The following is a 16,628-nucleotide window of genomic DNA, read 5'->3' on the forward strand; positions in this document are numbered from 1 at the left end:
GAAGGACATGCCTGTCCCCCATCTCTCACGTGACCCCAACTCTGTATCAAAATAAAACAAATCCTCAACTAAGCACTCTTTCTTATGATTTCAAGGGCAAAATACCCACGAGAATGGTTAATTAAGGAATGATCAATAGATGTATGACTAAATTAGGGACCTAAACAAGAATCGAGCTGTAGTTGAGGGATGGATATGTTCTTTTCAATTCTTTCTTCTTCAAGAGGAACGCGGAGGAATGTGCCTCCTCTCAAAAGAATACATTGCACTATTTAAGGGGAGGACAAAAGAGTAAAGAGAAGGAGAAAAGATGAGCGCGTGAAATCAGACGGCAGTTCGTGAGGAAAAAGCCATCTGTTAGCGACTGTGTCGTTTGCCCCACCTCCTCATTTCATATATAAACCCTGACGACAACCTCTTTCCTACTCTGCTCGCATCTATTCATCTTTTTCATTAAAATCCCACTCCAACTCTACATCTCTGATCATAAAATGTCTTGCTTCAAGAACAAATACGCTGGTGATCCTCTTTTCCTTGTCCTCGCTTTGTCTTGCTCTTTAACAAAACCAATCAAGTGTTTTTTAGTTTGTATTAACTGTGACTGTTTTGTTCTGTTTCTTATGAGATCTCTTAATTTAATTCTCTTTTCTCGATCAAATTAAATTAGCCGTCTTTCTTTCAACTCGGTACTGCGGTTAGTTCTATCCGTCTCCGTCTTATGCTCTCCTTATCGTTTTCCTCGACTATTGATCAGATCTGATTTCATGTTTAATAGTTTTTTTTTTAAATCTTAATATTTGATGTTCAAACTTAGTTAAACATGAAAGAATTAAAATCTGTGTTTCTATCACTGGCCTCTAATGTTAATTTAGATCCGATTTCCAGTTCCTGTTCTTGTTTGTATGCTTATGCTTAAATTGATTAAGAACTATTCACTTTTACACTCTTGAAAATATTCCTGCCAAATCTTGCGTGCGTCTTCTTCTTGTACATGGTGACTTACAATTGGTTTCAGTTCGTGGGCATCATATGTATGAATTGGAAATGATATATATTTTTAATTTGTTTTGCAGATGAGCTTGTTAAGAATGCTGCCTACATAGGCACCCCTGGAAAGGGTATCCTAGCTGCTGATGAGTCAACTGGCACAATTGGCAAGCGTCTATCCAGTATTAATGTTGAGAATGTTGAGGAAAACAGGCGTGCCCTTCGTGAGCTCCTTTTCTGCACTCCTGGTGCCCTCCAACACCTCAGTGGAGTCATTCTCTTTGAGGAAACACTCTACCAAAAGACCGCGTCAGGTATCATGATCATCAACTTGGTTCTCGCAATTTTTGTTGTGTTTTTCTTTGCTGTTGACTGTTCTTGCTAAAAGAAATGGTTAGTAATTGATTTATTCTAAAACAATTTGATTTTTTTCTGTGCTCGTTTGATATATATATATATATATATTGCTTTTTGTTTTTTTGAATGTTATTATTTCGTGCAGGCAAGCCCTTTGTTGATGTCTTGAAGAAAGGTGGTGTTCTACCTGGTATCAAGGTTGACAAGGGTACTGTTGAGCTTCCTGGCACTAATGGTGAGACCACAACACAGGGTCTTGACGGCCTTGGCCAACGCTGTGCAAAGTACTATGAAGCTGGTGCGCGTTTTGCCAAATGGCGCGCTGTGCTAAAGATTGGTCTCACTGAGCCATCTGAGTTGGCCATCCATGAGAATGCCTATGGTTTAGCCAGATACGCTGCCATCTGCCAGGAGAATGGCTTGGTTCCCATTGTGGAGCCTGAAATCTTGGTTGACGGGTCTCATAGTATTGAGAAGTGTGCAGCTGTAACTGAGCGGGTTCTCGCTGCATGCTACAAAGCTCTCAATGACCACCATGTCATGCTTGAGGGTACTCTTTTGAAACCCAACATGGTGACTCCTGGATCGGATGCACCAAAGGTTGCCAACGAGGTGATTGCCAAGTGCACTGTCCGTGCCCTTCAACGCACTGTGCCTGCTGCAGTTCCTGCTATCGTATTCTTGTCTGGTGGACAGAGTGAGGAGGAGGCTACACGCAACCTCAATGCCATGAACAAACTAAAAACCAAGAAGCCATGGTCTCTTTCCTTTTCCTTTGGACGTGCCCTTCAGCAGAGTACCCTTAAGGCCTGGGCTGGCAAGACCGAGAATGTGGAGAAGGCTCAGGCAGCATTCCTTTGCAGGTGCAAAGCTAACTCAGAGGCTACTCTTGGTACCTACCAGGGTGATGCTAGTCTTGGCGAGGGTGCTTCAGAGAGCCTCCACGTCAAGGACTATAAGTATTAAGAATTCCCAACTTGTCATAGTTCTGGAGAGTTGCTGTCTCGTCATAGTCTAAGCCTTTTTTTTTGTTTTTTTTTCAATCTGTGGTGGTGCCCGTATTTAGCTTGGAACTAGAACAATAAAAGCTTGAGGGTAAATACTGGCCGTGTTGAGTTTGATGATTTTGATCAGTTTCGGTCTGCAACCCGCTGATGTTTTCTTTTTTCTAAAACTTGATGAAGACTATGACTGTATTTTGTTGGATTTGAGGTTTTCTGCGTTGCTTCTTTTTCAAGGTGTATAATTCTCTTCAACTATCTTGTTTTTGGCATTTGAGAGCTGTAACTTTGCTGAATGATGTCCAAGTGCAGGCATGCTCTTTCGGACTTGTGAATAAATCTAAAGACTTGTGCTTGAGAGTTGAGAGAGCCAAATCCCAGGTCTGCCAAAATAATAGAAGTGAAGGCTTTTTCTATGACGTCTTATTCACCGTTCCCAAGCATCCTTCTTCTGGTCGAAAGAAAGAAGGTTTTCGTGATTGTTAGAGAAGAGACGGAGATCAATCTCATGTTGACTTTACAAGATGGAGGCTTGAGAAATGAGAGTGAAAAAGAGAAGACGGGTTTTTCGGTGGGTGTTTTTTTGTCATCAGCCCAGGAGATTTTTGGAAAACTACGATTCTTAAGTTGCTTTGATTTTTTTTTAATTAATTATTTGATCTAAAGAAATTAATCCTATCTATTATCTATATTACAAAAAAAAAATAAAAAATCATCATTAACTGAAGCAGTTGAAACAATTCATATTAGAATGAACGAGCACAGCATCCAAAAGTTAAACCCGGTGTGATTTTATGATTAACATCTGATTATTCCTTGCTGTGAAGAAGATAAACTCCATGCTCTTTACATTCTATTTTTCCTTTGCTGTAGATGATGTTTGCGAAGATTTCTTTATCAATCTATCAGTTGGACAGCTGCAATGGCAGGTATCGTTTCTCTCAACTTCTGAGTTAAGGCAACACGAACAGTCATAACACCAGCTGCAGGACCACTAAGCCGAACCTTGACAACATAATCATTGATTTGAACAAGTTCAAGCACTCCACCTCCTGTCCCAGCAAGGTATGGTCTAATCTCAGCAAGGGCCTGAAAAGGAGGATTAAACTTGAGTGCTTTCTGATGAATGCCCTGTTCCTTTCTTCACAAATAAAATAAATAGCTCTTTGTAGTTACGGGGAAATCATAAGATGAACATCCCTGTGAATCAACATTCAAACGCGCGATGCAGATAAATAAACAAAAAAAAATAGAACTGGCAAAGTTCCTCATAAGGAATGATGTAATCCTTCCTGGAAAGAGTATGCGAAAAATTCAATCTACACCCTATCCCTTGCAGTATCTGATCACATGGAAAATACAAGAGATGTTAAGGTCAGTTCTAGATTGTCAATGATATGGAACATCTTATAGAAACTAGAACCCAGCATTTGACACCATACAGAGCTGTAGACAGATCACTGGAAACTTTGATGTGAGAGTTATCTACTGACAGACATAAAAGGCAGGGTTTTGGGATGATTCATGTAAAAACTATCTTCTACATCTACTGTTATAATGCAGCAACCTTCATAATTCTAGTAGTTCATTTTCCCTCGGTTCCCAAATAGCTATAGGCATACTTCTAGCCTAACCTTTTCGACATTTTCCTCATTTAGCTCCAATCCAGTTTCAGTGTCCATGATCTGCTCTACAGCCATGATTTCGGGTATTTTATCGCGCAGCTTAGTCTCAATTCCCATCTTTAACGTCATACTTGAGCTTGGACATGATCCACATGCTCCTTGCAGCTTTAAAACCACGACAAGACCATCTATCTCATGCAAAGCCACATTGCCTCCATCACGCATTAAGCCAGGCCGTACCTCATCTAGAACCTTCTCCACATTCTCTTCAGTCAATGGGAGCACGCAACTCGGTGAAACCACAACTCCTGTAAATTAAATAACCACACAACAACCACTGTCTCAATTAACTGTTGCATTCAACGAGGTTAATCATTCAACTACAGTTTGGTTTAATTCCAATAAAAGAGGAAAGAGAGGCAAGAACGAAACGCATCTCGTGCTTATGCATAGAAGAGCTTTTGTTAAGGACACCTCCATATCAAATTGAAATCTCAAGACTACTCGTCGCTTATCTCTTAGCAGAGCAAGGAATATTTCATTAAAACACTATGTTCTCTCTAATTGCCCACATCGTAATATGCAGAGATAAGCCATGTATGAATGTTTTGTTGCCATGCATTGAACACTTTTCTTCCTACACATTTAAACAGTACACTAAGAAAAGTCACTTGAGATGCCAAGAAACCGAAGAGAACAACTATAACATGATCAAGAGTAAAATATATGAGAGATGAGAAGAGAAGAGTATATTGTTTACCTGTACATCTAATCCGACCACGGTTCAACTTGAAGTGAAGAAAGTGTCTGCTATGAAATTGTAACTGTCCTCTGAGAAAAGCAGTCTGCTTTGAAGATAATCCACAGGAATCTGAAACGGGGTCGGTCTAGACAGAAAGAAAATACAATAATTAGCACAAACAACCATTGCCCATGTTCATACTGAGAATGTGACTGATTAGATTATGAAGATTTGCTTGCACCTTAAACAAAAGTGATAGCTGGGTTTTCTGAGTTAAAGAGAGGAAAGGGTTCAACATCTCTCTCCTCTATAGTCAGAGACAGCGAATTCTCATCTGGTGTAGCAATTCAGCACAAACCGGCGGCACTGAAAGCAGAACAGATTGGGTAGAATCACACTTTCCCAGCCTTAGTTTGTAGCTGTGACACGCGAAGGATTTTGATTGGCGGAGGATGCTGCTGATCAGCATCAGATAGAAGTAACAAATTTGCCACCAGGAGGTGGTGTGTTTGTGGTCAGAATCATCTAAGCTGCTATTTTCCACTTGATAGTCTTCAAATGCCAAAATATGGGCTCAGCCACGGCCCAACATGTCAACTATTACCGGCCCACTAATTTGTAGTTGTCGTACAAAAATGTGGTGGAGCTTGAAAAACTCATTACAATACGTGAAGGAATATTCCCTTTCAAATAAATGATACTAGAAGATCGCAGCTCCTACAATCTCTTTGTTACACAACCTGTTTCCTTCTAGACAAGCTCAACCCACGCCGCCAACAGTATCCTTAGGTTAAAAAATGAAATCAACGTATTAATGAGAAGAATTATCAATTTGAAGGACAAATTATTAGTAAAAGAGATATAAATAGTTAAAACATTAATAGTGATATTGGCTAAAAAGAAATAAAAGATTATTTTGAAATAAAAAGAAAGAGAGAGAATAAAAATAAAGATACATTTGATAGAAGGATTATAGGAGCTGGAATTTATTTCTTACGGGGTAGAAGTAGCCCCAAAATTTGTGTTTTTGGAGGATTAAATTTATCCTTCAATTAATATCTTTTTCTTTTTATATCCAATTCTTTATTTATTTTCTCTTACCATTCATGATTAATAATTATTCTCTCTCTTCTCATTAACATTTAAAAATCAACTTTTAAATAAAAATTACTCATGTAATAATTGACCTATATTATTTAAATCCATGATCCTTTATTATTTTTTTTTTATAAAATCTAACCTCCCTTAAAAAATCCCTTTCCCTTTTTATGTCACCAAACATTTTTAAATTTAAGAAAAATAAAATCTAAGGTTTCTATACCCATACCAAGCATAATATAAGGTTGGTACAGATGAGAAATGAATGGTGCCGATCTACAATGAATCCAATGATTACTAGGGAGGGTAGATGGAGAGAATGAGCATGTAAGGTGGTTATTGTTTAGCCATTGATCCTAAGGTAAGAAGAGAATCCTGTTCGTTAGATTCCCAAGAATGTAAGAGATCATCAGTTTATCATTTCTTTTCTTATATATTTGTTACAATACACATAAATCTATAGCATTTTTCCTTCTACATAGCTCTAGGAACCTTGAGAAGGAAAATTAAAACTGAACATACATTGAAGTGGTACTTGCTACAAAACTAAAACAATGCGTTTTGACTATAATTGAAATGGTGCGTAAGGATTTGCAATGACTAATTCATTTGAATTCCTAATATAAATTCATTCTTCTCCTTCTTCTTCAGCTAGTAACAATTGCCCCTCCTTGAATCCAACCTTGTCCCCAAGGTTAAATTGTGGAAATCTCCACTTCAATTCCTCAATGTATTCCCAAGTTGCATCAACATGAGAGAGACTCTCCCAATGTACTAGGACTTGAGTGATGGCCTAATTCTGTTGTTTTGTAATTCTCCTTTCTAATATGGTTCGAGGTTGAAGGACAAAGGTTAGTGACATCGTAGGAAGAATGCCCTGCACTGTATGATTACTTGTATGCTTTTTAAGCTAGGATAAGCGGAACACGAGGTGAATCAGAGTTGTAAGAGGCAGATCAAGCTTACAGGCCACGCCTCCTATTTTTACAATTACCTGGTAAGACCCGTAATACTTTATAGCTAGTTTTTGTGAGGATGTATGTGCTGTTGACTGCTGCCTACATGGTTGAAGCATGAGGTAGACGTAATCATTAACTTCAGAACTTTTATCACTTTCTTTTTTGTTTGCCATCGTGGTTACCCTATTCTAAGCCATGTGGAGACGAGTCTTGACCCTTTTAATAACTTCTTCCTTAGTTGACAACTACACATCCACTGATTCCACACTTGAGTTCTTAGGGAGGTAAGGAATGTGTAAGGGTGGAAGAACCCGTCTAAAACTTCATAAGGATTCATCTTCATAGTTAAGTGGTAATTAGTATTGTACCAATATTTAGCTAAAGGTAGTCACTTCTCCCCCTAATTAGTAGTCACTTGTCATACATCTCAATTAGTGTTCAGTGGTTTTATTAATGATTTTTATCTGGCTATTAGTTTGAGGATGATATATTGAAGAGTAGTGTAGATTGACCCCTTGACTGTGAATTAACTTTTTCCAAAATCAACTCAAGAATACTGGATCTCTGTCACTAGTTATAGAAACTGATAGCCTATGTAGTTTATATATATTGTTCATGAATAGTTTGGCCACCCCTGAAGTAGAGTAAGGGTGACTTAGGGTTATGCAATGCATGTATTTGTTGAAGCGATTCACTATAACCATGATAACATCATTTCCTTTAGAATTTGAAAGGCCTTCTACAAAATCCATATTGATGTCGATGAACAGGGTGATAGGAATAGGTAGTGGCTGTAGGAGTCTAGGGCTAGCCACATTTTCATGCTTGTTCCTCTAACAGGTAATGCATTTCTTAATGTATTGCTTGATGTGTTTTTATTGTCTTTTTTAGTAGAATAGACCCCTAATAGTCTTAGATGTTATTGTCATGCTTGAGTGTCCCTCCACGGTTAAGTTATGAAACATAGAAATGATCTTGTGTCATAGTTCTAAATCCCTGCCTACCACTACCTTTCCTTTCTTGTTGAGATGATCATTCACCCAAGTATAGCTAGGATGTGCACTAGGATATATGCAAACACTTGATAATCTCTAAAATGGTATTATCATCTTTGTATGACTTCCTAATTTCAATCATTAAGTTTGAAGAAATGAGAAAAGTGGTTAAGGCACAAACTTCGCTGCTTGGAATCCTGGAGAGGGCATCAATTGACAAGTTCTCCCTTTCTTATTTATACTCTATGTCATAGTCGTACCCTAATCATTTCACCAATCATAAATGTTGAGCAGGGGTTGATTAGTACTTAAAATTATATTTTTATTAAGGTTTTATATCGTCATTTTGTACTTGAAGTATCAATAACTCCTTAGCTAGAGCGTGTTTTATAATAACATATCTAATAATATAAGATATATTTAATTTATAGTAAATATTTATTTTAAATACAAGCCTATCACATAAATCAAGGGATTGATTGATGAGTTTAACTACTGAAATTGAGAAGACAAAGAGAGAGCTAAGCTTAAAAAAGAGATGTTGGTTTAATCCAAATTGGAACACCATTCGGTTATTGCATCATAACTAGAGTTGTAGAACTTGGATTTAGGTATGCTCTATATGGATGGAAAGCTAAGACATAGGCTTAAAACTTTCATGAAGAGTCCAAAATTTAAAACGACCGTTTTTAAGTTCAAATTGTAGCAACAACGAAGAAGTCTGAATCTATACTGTAGCATAGACACTATTCAGTGTTCAACCTATATCTTGAGTTCTAGAAGCCTAAATGCACCGGTTTTTTGTTGAAAAGCTAAGATAATTTCATAAAACTTTCATGAAGATAATCTTTTCAAATTTTGATGTTAGCAATGATATTTTGTTTAGATAAGAAGATAAGGATTGTCACTAAGTCAAGATGTGGCCACCCACTCAACAATTAGTCAACAAATCAATAGTTTGAAATTTTGACCTATAAAAGAGGCATTTGTCATACATTTAGACATGGTTTCAGATCAAGATCATATTCTTGCTCTCTTTCTTTAAATTTTTGTAATGGTTAAGTTTTGCTTTCATTAATCTCTTATTTATACCTTTCATTTCCTTTATTATACTTATATAATTATGTTCTCTTCTTATTTATTTATATTTCTCTTCTTCATTATGTTTAGTTAAGTTTATTATGTCAAGGTGAAAAGGTTACTAATTAGTACTTAAAAGTGCATTTTTATCAAGGTTTTATATCATCATTTTGCACTTGAAGTACCAATAACTCCTTAACTAAAACATGTTTTATAATAATATATCTAATAATATAAGATCCTTTTAATTTGTGGTAAATGTTTATTTTTAATGCAGGCCTATCACATAAATGAAAGGATTGATTGATGAATTTAAGAATTGAAATTGAAAGGACAAAGAGATGGCCAAACTTAGAAAAAAGATGCTGGTGTAGTCCAAACTGGAACACTGTTCGGTAATTGGATCATATCTGGAGCTGTAGTTCTCAGATTTAGGTCCAATTTATATGGATGGAAAGGTAAGACATAGGCCTACAACTTTCATATGGAGCCCAAGATCTAAAAATCGATTTTCAAGTCCAAATTGGAGCAACAACAAAGAAGTCCGAATCTGTTTTCCAGCCTGAGCACTGTTCAGTGTTTGGCCCATATCTGGAGTTCTAGAAGTCTAAATGAGCTGAAGTTTTTACACAAGAAACCTGAGACAATTTTCTACAACTTTCATGTTCGAGTGGCTCCAATTTTGACGTTATCAATGACGTTTTGGGCAGACAAGAGAAGATAAGGATTGCCACCAAGTCAAGAATTGGCCACCCACTCATCAATAAGTCATCAAATTAATAGTTCTCAATTTTGGCCTATAAAAGGAGGCATTTGCCATGCATTTAGGCATCTTGGTTTCCAGATCAAGATCATGCTTTTGCTTTCTCTCTTTGTAATGTTTATGCTTTGCTTTCATTAATATCAAGTTTATGCCTTTCATTTCCTTTCATTTACTTAGTTAACTTTTATCTTATTTATGTTCTTATTTTTTTTTATTTTTCTTTATTTCATTATGTCTAGCTACGTTTATCATGTCAAGGTGAAAAGGTTACACTAATGGTGTCAGAATAAGTATAGTGTAAACTCAATATGGACTTTAATGTTTGATACTAACATGTTTTGTATTTGTTATCTTGTTCACTCTTTAATACTTTGCTTGTTAAATGACTAATCTTGATTTATGTTGTATAACACTTGGTACAACAAATACTTGGCACTCTCATAGCTTATAATGTATGGTATAATCGACACCTGAGCTATGAAAGGAACTTGATTTATTGTTAACATAAGTTATAATCATGAATGCTTGATAAGATTTACAAGTATTAGCATTGATCGAATAAGATGACTAATGTAATCATGTTAACAATCTATAATCTGATTGGAACCTTCTTTGTGTGTGGTTTCCAATTGAATAATAAGAGTTTATACTATATTTGTTTGACATACCATTAGTGAAACCTCTAACCTTGACATTTGTTATTATCATTGTGTAATCCTTACATTAATATTCCATCTCAAAGTTCTCATCTTCTTCTTCTTCTTCTTCTCCTTATTTTTCTTTATTATTATTATTATTATTATTATTATTGTTATTATTATTACTACTACTACTACTACTACTACTACTACTATTATTAGTATTATTATTGCTACTATTATTATTATTGTTGTTATTGTTACTATTGTTGTTGTTTATAATTGTTGTCTATAATTTGTACAATTAACCTCTCTGTGGTTCGACCCCGGTCTTGCCGGGTTATTTATTACTTCGACACTCCTGCACTTGGGAGAAGACATCAATCTTTTAGTCGTGTCAGTTACACTAATGGTATAAAAATAAGTATACTAAAAACAACAATAATAGCAATAACAACAACAATAACAATAACAACAACAACAACAACAACAATAATAATAACAATAATAGTAGTAGTAGTAGTAGTAGTAGTAGTAGTAGTAGTAGTAGTAGTAATAATAATAAAGAAAGAGAAGAAGAAGAAGATGATGAGAATTTGGAGATAGAATATTAATGTAAGGATTAAACAATGATAATAACAAATGTCAAGGTTAGAGGTTCCACTAATGGTATGTCAAACAAGTATAGTATAAACTCTTATTATTCAATTGGAAACCACATACAAAGGAGGTTTCAATTGGATTATAGATTGTTAACATGATTACATTAGTCATCTTATTCAGTTAATACTAATACTTGTAAATTTCGTCAAGCATTCATGATTATAACTTATGTTAACAACAAATCAAGTTCCCTTCATAGCTCAGGTGTCGGTTATACCATACAGTATGGGTTATGAAAGTGCCAAGTATTTGTTGTACCAAGTGTTATACAACATAAATCAAGATTAGTCATTTAACAAGCAAAGTATTAAAGAGTGAACAAGATAACAAATATAAACATGTTAGTATCAAACATTAAAGTTCATATTAAGTTTATACTATACTTATTCTTACACCATTAGTGTAACCTTTTCACCTTAACATAATAAACTTAGCTAGACATAATGAAAGAAAGAAAAATAAATAAACAAAATAAGAACGTAAATAAGATAAAAGTTAACTAAGTAAAGGAAATGAAATGAAAGGCATAAACTTGATATTAATGAAAACAAAGCATAAACATTACAAAAAATACAAAGAGAAAAAGCAAGAGCATGATCTTGATCTAAAAACCAAGATGCCTAAATACATGGCAAATGCCTCCTTTTATAGGCCAACATTGGGAACTATTGATTTGATAACTAATTGATGAGTGGGTGACCAACTCTTGACTTGGTGACAATCCTTATCTTCTCTTGTCTGCCCAAAACATCATTGATAACATCAAAATTGAAGCCACTTAAAAACATAAAAGTTGTAGGAAATTGTTTCAGCTTTCTTATGTAAAACATTCAGCTCATTTGGACTTTTAGAACTCCAGATATAGGCCAAATACTGAACAGTGATTGAGTTGGAAGACAAATTCCGACTTCTTTGTTGTGGCTATAATTTGGACTTAAAAATGGCCTTTTTAGATCTTGGGTTCCATATGAAAGTTGTAGGCCTATGTCTTACCTTTCCATCCATATAAAGTAGACCTAAATCTGAGATCTATAGCTCCAGATATGACCCAATTACCGAACAGTGTTCCGGTTTGGATTGCACCGATATCTCTTTTCTAAGTTTGGTCATCTCTTTGCCCTTGTAATTTAAGTTCTTAAAGTCATGAATCAATCCTTTCATTTATGTGACAGGCCTGCATTTAAAATGAACATTTACCACAAATTAAAGGTAGCTTATATTATTAGATATATTATTATAAAACACGCTTTAGTTAAGGAGTTATTGATACTTCAAGTACAAAATGATGATATAAAACCTTGATAAAAATGCACTTTTAAGTACTAATCACACCCCCCCAACCAGTTTATTACTAGTCCCTAGTAATGAAAGCGTTAAAATAGAAAAACAATTTGCAAATTCCACAAAGCAAGGTATTTATCATTTAACTTCCATTAATCTATCCAGATAAACAAACTCTCGTTAAATTTATATACCTGCTCAATACCTCTTAACAAGATATTTATAAATATTTCTTTTGTGCTCAATGTATCAACACATAATTATGGGGCTTTTCTTGGAAGAAAAAAAAAATTTTGTTCTAATGTTTAAGGTTAACTTCCTTGGGTTGGGCTTATTATTTTTGTCTTCTTTTTTTTTCTTCTTCTTCTTTTTAAATATATATACATATAATTTAAAAACATCATGCATCTTTAACCCATGTAACGAGCTTTCAACTAATGACTCCCAGACCAGTTGGTCTTAGGGCATTAGATGTTAAGACACCCCTACGAGCTTAGTAACTCGGGTCGCAAATACTGATATGTAGATAGTGCAATGCTTGATTCCCTTAAGCTTTTCTCCTCAACCCAGTAATAAGCGTTGGGCCAATAGCTCCCAAGTCAGTTGACTTTAGGGTATTAGGTGTTAAAACACCCCTTCGGGCTTAATTGTTTAAGTTAGGGAGGCTATGAAACCAAACTTATCTACATTTTTATTATTATCATTTTTTTCTTTTTTTTTCTTTTTTTCTTTTTTTTTTTGTTTTTTTTAATTATATATTATTTCTTTCCCTTAGTTGTTACCTTTAACAAAAGAACATAAATAATGTAATAATCTAATATGCAACCCACAATCATATGTTAAAGTGTGTGTGTGTAAATTAAGGTTTAAGAATACATGTTAAATAAGTATATGAGCAGAATTAAGTGATAACAATGCGAAAGTTTGTAAATCTGAATATTTCAAGTATTATGATAGACCTTGTTAAGAATGGTTACTAAGAGGCGTCTCAAAAGTCATAAAAGTTCTCTTTACTCTGCCATCATAGTAACAACAATTCTGCACATGCTTTATGAAATAGAAAACACAATTTTTTTTTTTTTTTAGCTACTACCCTCTCCCCGCAACTAAAACGAGACATTGTCCTCAATGTTTAAAGGTAGAAAGATAGAGTATAGAAGATATCACCTGAAATAACGAACATTGACAAACCTGAAACACACTTAAACAAATATAAGTAACAACAAAACACAATAATAAAACCAAAAGACACAAAGATTCACAAATGAAGGCTCAAATCCAATCTAAGCTTTTTACGGCTTTCCTTAGTTGACCAATTTATGCGACTCATGGAAGGATCAATTACAGGAATGAAAGATTATAGTTGGTCAATCAATTGTTCAACAGTAGCAGCAGAGATTATGATTTGTCGTGTAGAAGATGTTAGAAACTCCTGTTCCACAGCATGATCAAGAAAAGACAACAACTTATCATAATAACCATTAACATTTAACAAACCTATGGGTTTATGGTGAATGTGCAGTTGGGCCCAAGAGAAAATATAAAAGATCTCTTCCAATGTGCCTAGACCACCTGGTAAAGCAATGAAGGCATCAGCATGGTTAAACATTGCATTCATTCGAGCCGACATTGTGGAGACCTGAAGTTCCTCTCCAATTGTTTTTCCAATGATGTCCCCTTGTGCCAAAGATTTTTCCAATGATGTCCCCTTGTGTTAAAGCTTCGGGGACGACCCCTAAAACTTGACTACCTCCTAAAAATACAGCTATTAACACACCTCTCATTAACCCTAGACTGCCTCCCCCATACACTAAATGAATCTTTCTCTCATCTAGCACTTGACCAAGATGATTTGCTGATTCTAAAAACTCCTTTTCTTTCCTAGGACTAGATCCACCAAAAACACAAATATTTCTTATATGATGACCTGAGGAACTTGCCATTTCTGCACACTTGTGTATTTGTTGAATGTATGGGTTGAGTAGAAATGAAAGGAAGGAAGAGAGGATTTTATAGATGAGAAATTAGAAAGGCAATCATACCACCTATATGTAGGCCACCTGGAGTATCATAACACCTATGTAGGCCAGCTAGAGTCTCACACACACTCTCTCTCTCTCTTTATTTATTTATTTATTTATTTACTTTTGAAAAAGCATGTGTATATACAGGTAGTTGTGATTGTGGCTCACATTTTCCCTTGGTTTTACGTCCAAGAACGGCTTAAACGCCCTCTATGGGTCCAGAATAGGCTTCCCATCCAGTTTTCTTAAAAACTGGCAAACAGGGTCTTTTTTAGTCAGATTCCCAAGACTAAGTCGATCATGTTCTTTATGAAAATGGAACCATAAATCATGAATTGCACGATGCACATCTCCACTAGGATGCGTCTCAAGAGTCAATAGAAGATTATCTAAAGACTCTTTACTCAGGCCATCCTTAATGAATTGTATTTTATCTTCACGGTTTATAGATATCATTCCTAAAGAACGACATTGTGTATTACAAGTCCATCTAGCACATCGATGACAGACTTTCAGTCGTTTTGCACGACGTTTCTTTGCAAAAGTGTTTTTACCTGTTCCAGGTATGTGTGAAATGAAGGAGTTAGAGGACTCACCTGATAATCAGACCTTTGCTTCAATCAACCAGCGAATATCTTCAGGAATTCCATGATTCATTAACAATCTTAATCTTGCACATCTAGTGCGATAAATTTTTGTAATTGCATTCTGAGGCAGAACGGGAAAATACTTTTTCAATTTTTCAAGATTAGTGTCCATTTTCAAATGAGAATTGGAAGAGAGATTCATATAATTACACAAATATATACAGAGATATCAGTTATTATGGGAAACTAAAAGAACCGACTTAAGTCACGGAGTACCGTTGTCCGCCATTTGACTGGGGTGAGAGAAAGTAACAAAAATAACTCAAAAAGAAACACAAAAACAATGTGAGAAAAACAAAATAATCAACCTTTATCTACAAGATTATTTAAACCAGTTGACTCATTTTCACTAGGAAAATTATCAAAGTAAGCTTTCAAACGATGTCCATTTTCCTTAAAAACATTGTCATTCATTGAATTTTCAATATCACAGGCCCCATAAGGATTGTTCCATCTTGATCTTAGCTCTCTAGGGAATGAATAGAGTTGAGAATTATAAAACAAAACTTTTTGACCAGTATCAACTTTTTGACAATTTTCACAAGTTTTATAGAATGCATGCGTGTCCTTGAACATGGTGGGCCAATAAAATCCATTTTGAAAGATTTTTACAGTTGTCTTTTTTTACGAGAAATAACTTCCACATGCTTCAGAATGACAAAGTTTAATGACACTACTTACCTCATTGTCGGGAATGAATCTTTAAAATATTTGATTAGGACAATATTTGAATAAGTTAGGGTCATCACAATAAAAGTTCTTCACTTCGTTCAAAAACTTTTCTTTGTCTTGGGTACTCCAATCAGCTGGCAATCTCCTAAAAGCAAGAAAATTAATATTTTTATCATACCAAGGCATTGGACTAAGAGAAAGTAAGGATTCGTTAGGAAAGTAATCATTGATTGATGTGATGTCAAATGTCAAATTTGTTGTCACTGTTGACAAAAGATTCACATCAATATTTTCGGTGCTTTTTTCATCCGTGATTTCTTCCTCAGAATAAATCATTTGTAAATCTTCATATTCATCCAACTCATTTTTACTTAAAGTAGATTCAAGTTGATCACAAACTAATTTATCAATATGATCTACTTCTTGTAAATTGTTATCATCTCCAGGTTGCTTGCAAATGTTGAAAATATTCATCTCCAATGTCATGTTTCCAAATGATAGCTTCATCAGTCGATTCCTACAATTAATCAATGCATTAGAGGTTGCAAGAAACAAATGTCCTAAAATAACAGGAAACGGACAACAAAATCCACAAGATAAATGAATTTATCGACTTGTACTAACACATCTTCAACTATTCCTCTTGGCACTTTTACAGATCTATCGGCAAGTAAAAGAGTTATAGAAGTTGGTTTTAACTCACCTAGATTCAAACTTTGAAAAACTGAATATGGAAGTAAATTCACACTGGCTCCAAGATCAAGTAAGGCTCTTTCAATTTTATGTTCTCCAATAAAGCAAGAAATTGTAGGACAACTAGGGTCTTTATATTTCAAAGCATTATTATTTTGAAGAATGGCACTTACTTGTTCGACTAAAAAGACTTTCTTTTTCACATTCAGTTTCCTCTTCACAGTGCATAGATCTTTCAAAAATTTAGCATAGGAAGGAATCTGTTTAATAGCATCCAGCAAAGGTATATTGATTCTTACCTGTTTCAAAGTTTTAAAGATTTTAGAGTTGTGATTGACTTTCCTTTGTTTGGTCATGGCATGAGGAAATGGAAGTGCTGGCGGGGAATCACTCGTTTCTTTGC

The 16,628-nt window shown here is 35.0% G+C and overlaps 2 protein-coding genes across 2 annotated transcripts; one reads left to right on the plus strand and one right to left on the minus strand.

The window, feature by feature from the left end:
* The first annotated feature begins 321 nt into the window (after window positions 1-321).
* LOC105142818 (fructose-bisphosphate aldolase cytoplasmic isozyme-like) lies at window positions 322-2,685 on the plus strand. Its single transcript, XM_011050627.1, has 3 exons — window positions 322-519; window positions 1,074-1,301; window positions 1,490-2,685. Exons 1-3 carry the CDS (start codon window positions 492-494, stop codon window positions 2,308-2,310), a joined length of 1,077 nt encoding a protein of 358 aa, XP_011048929.1. The 5' UTR covers window positions 322-491; the 3' UTR covers window positions 2,311-2,685.
* Window positions 2,686-3,040: 355 nt separating this feature from the next.
* Window positions 3,041-5,229, minus strand: NFU3 (NFU domain protein 3). The gene is made up of 4 exons (XM_011050628.1): window positions 4,954-5,229; window positions 4,731-4,857; window positions 3,980-4,278; window positions 3,041-3,434 (listed from the first exon to the last, which is right to left on the minus strand). Exons 1-4 carry the CDS (start codon window positions 5,008-5,010, stop codon window positions 3,243-3,245), a joined length of 675 nt encoding a protein of 224 aa, XP_011048930.1. The 5' UTR covers window positions 5,011-5,229; the 3' UTR covers window positions 3,041-3,242.
* Between the last annotated feature and the right edge of the window lie 11,399 nt (window positions 5,230-16,628).

The sequence above is a fragment of the Populus euphratica genome, unplaced genomic scaffold (genome assembly GCF_000495115.2).
Source record: "Populus euphratica unplaced genomic scaffold, PopEup_1.0 scaffold146.1, whole genome shotgun sequence".
Classification (NCBI taxonomy): Eukaryota; Viridiplantae; Streptophyta; class Magnoliopsida; order Malpighiales; family Salicaceae; genus Populus; species Populus euphratica.

Coding starts and splice junctions, on each gene's coding strand:
- NFU3 (XM_011050628.1), bottom strand. CDS start 5,010: ATGTTGAACCCTTTCCTCTCTTTAACTCAGAAAACCCAGCTATCACTT. Junction 4,858..4,953: donor AGCTATCACTTTTGTTTAAG/GTGCAAGCAAAT, acceptor CTTTCTGTCTAG/ACCGACCCCGTTTCAGATTC. Junction 3,435..3,979: donor ATGAGGAAAATGTCGAAAAG/GTTAGGCTAGAA, acceptor CCTCCTTTTCAG/GCCCTTGCTGAGATTAGACC.
- LOC105142818 (XM_011050627.1), top strand. CDS start 492: ATGTCTTGCTTCAAGAACAAATACGCTG. Junction 520..1,073: donor CTTCAAGAACAAATACGCTG/GTGATCCTCTTT, acceptor TTTGTTTTGCAG/ATGAGCTTGTTAAGAATGCT. Junction 1,302..1,489: donor CTACCAAAAGACCGCGTCAG/GTATCATGATCA, acceptor TATTTCGTGCAG/GCAAGCCCTTTGTTGATGTC.